General features: G+C 29.9%; 1 protein-coding gene across 1 annotated transcript; it reads left to right on the forward strand.

The window, feature by feature from the left end:
• The first annotated feature begins 713 nt into the window (after positions 1 to 713).
• On the forward strand, positions 714 to 2,201 carry LOC111394271 (WUSCHEL-related homeobox 8-like). Its single transcript, XM_023020030.1, has 3 exons — positions 714 to 987; positions 1,306 to 1,369; positions 1,949 to 2,201. The coding sequence occupies exons 1-3, from the start codon at positions 714 to 716 to the stop codon at positions 2,199 to 2,201; spliced, it is 591 nt and encodes a 196-aa protein (XP_022875798.1).
• Positions 2,202 to 2,585: the final 384 nt, after the last annotated feature.

The raw sequence follows: 2,585 nt of genomic DNA on the forward strand, positions 1-2,585 counted from the left end.
TGAGCCTCCGTGATTATGGAGACATTATTTTTTCCCCTCTCTTTTTATCTTAGCTGTTATTACAACAAATACTTCAATATTATTTTTTTGTTTTGTTGAACATAATTTTATTATTTTATATGGAGTTATATTTTTGTTTGAACATGAGTTTCTTATTTTGTATGGAATTTAACTAATAGCCGGACTTTCTTAACGTTATTTTTAAAATTTTGCAATTTCTATTTATGTGATGATAAAAAATTATAATATATAATATAGAAATCGAAAAATGAATAAGTATATTTAGTTTTTTTTTCTTCCAACTATAATACTTAAGTAAGTATAATCTATTCATTTCCCCGTTTATGTCATTTTCATTTTACATTTTGAACGAAAACGTCGTTGTTTTCGTTTCGTTCTTGCAAGCCCCTTGTCTTTGTCCTTATTTTAATCGTTGTCCTTATTTTCATCGTACCTTTCCCATCCCTCTCATCCTTTTGATTTCTCCCTGTCTTCAATTGCGTGTATATTTTGTTCAGTAATATTTAATTCAACGATATACTTGTTGTTGTCGGTGGTTTTTTTTCGATATATTTTCTATTGTTCGGGTCATGGAAATATATGCATTTTTTGGCTTCTTTTATATGAGGATATTGTTTTCAATGTGCATACTCTTAGTTATGTTTCCAATTTTATTGAGATGATTTTTGTGGTTTCTTTCTTTCAGCAATACAATGAGTAAGCAATATTGGACACCTATATCTGTACAGCTTCAAGTTCTTGAATCTATATTTAATCAAGGGAATAAAACTCCAAACAAGTCAAGGATCATGCAGATAGTCTCCGAACTATTGTTGTATGGGCAAATATTTGATATGAATGTTTATAATTGGTTTAAGAGTAGCCGTGCTCGTTTAAGAAGGCTGGACATATCCACACAAGCACACGATTCTGAACTTGTAATTCAATCAAGGGTACAAAAAGACAAATTGCGTAAGAAACATATAGGTACGATTTGTTGTTTAAATGTGATTTCTTGTTGGTTTAATATTTTTTACGGAATTTTAACATAAATATTTGGTATTATAGAAGTATCTACAAGTTCTACACTTATGTCAGGAAGAAGGATTAGATGTTGTCCTAAATTCACAGCAAGTTTCGTACATTGAATATATTTTTTTATAATTTTTTTTTTGCATCCGGCTATTTATTTGGTCATGTTGTAGTACACTTTTCTTTCATCTTGTTTTTGTGAAATTATTTTTTAATCCAATTTTTGCACTTTTATTGTCTTTCAGCGATCTTATACTAATTTTATGATTGTAGATTCTATTGATCATGTCGAATTACAAAAGGATCTTCAAGTTGATGAAAACATTGGCGTGGAAAAGTAATTTGAAGATGACAATATGCAATCTCAATGTGGTTCACATGATCCTATCATTTTAGATCATTCTAAGAGAATTGATATACGAAATATTCCAATTGAACTTTATATTCTTCCGTCTTGTACAATTTGTAAACATTGTGGTGCAAAAAAAATTTACAAAGAAAGTAAGGGTTTTTGTTGTTGTGATGGAAAGGTTAAATTACAGCTGAACAGTGTTCCCCCTGAATTGTATGAGCTATTTACTTCTAATTCATGTGAAGCGATTGCTTTTAAAAAAGTTGCTCGTACTTACAACAACCATTTTGCATTCACTTCATTTGGTGTTAAATATGATAAAAATTTGTGCAAAAATAATAGAGGTATATATACGTTCAAAGTTCAGGGATAGGTATACTATTTTATAAATCCGCTTCTACCAACTGATGGAAATCCTACATATTTGCAGTTATACTTTTACGATACTTATAATGAAATTAGTAATAGACTACAAATTTCAGATAAGTTAAGTAAATCAACTTTGAAAAAGTTAATAGATATCTTAAAGATAAATCCATATTGTCGTTTCTTTCGATCATTAAGTGAAGTTTCTAATTTTGATTCATGCTGTATCGTACTGAGATCTGATCCGGGTCTCGACCAGAGAGTATATAACATGCCATCATGTGAACAGGTTGCTGCAGTGTGGGTTGATGATGATCCATCTGCAAGCATAAAGACTCGTGATATATTAATTTATGGACATTCCAATACTGCACATAGAGTAAATTACTATTATGGCTGTTATGATCCACTTCAATATCCATTAATATTTACCTATGGAGAACTTGGATGACATGAAGGTATCGAAAAGGTAAATTTGAATGCATCAATAGTCCATTAAGATTTCATACAAATCAATCAAATTGATTCGGCCGAACAACTTATAGAGATGGAAGATCGTGGTAAGTTTTATTACCATTGAAATTTTTTAATATTTTTAGAGTGCATAAATGCATTGTCATTTCTAGATCTGTCTTTGTGACTTTAATTTTTTTCCCTTTCAGCTATGAAGAGAGGTAAAAAACGAATTACTGTGTGATGCCATGAATATTATTGCTACAAATTTCAAATCAGATTTTCAGATAAGTCTGTACTTCTTCATACAGGCAAATTTCTACAACAATATATAGTGGATATATATGTTAAGATTGAAACTGCGAGATTAGATTATTTTCGT

The sequence above is a fragment of the Olea europaea genome, chromosome 5 (assembly GCF_002742605.1).
Source record: "Olea europaea var. sylvestris chromosome 5, O_europaea_v1, whole genome shotgun sequence".
NCBI classification, from domain to species: domain Eukaryota; kingdom Viridiplantae; phylum Streptophyta; class Magnoliopsida; order Lamiales; family Oleaceae; genus Olea; species Olea europaea.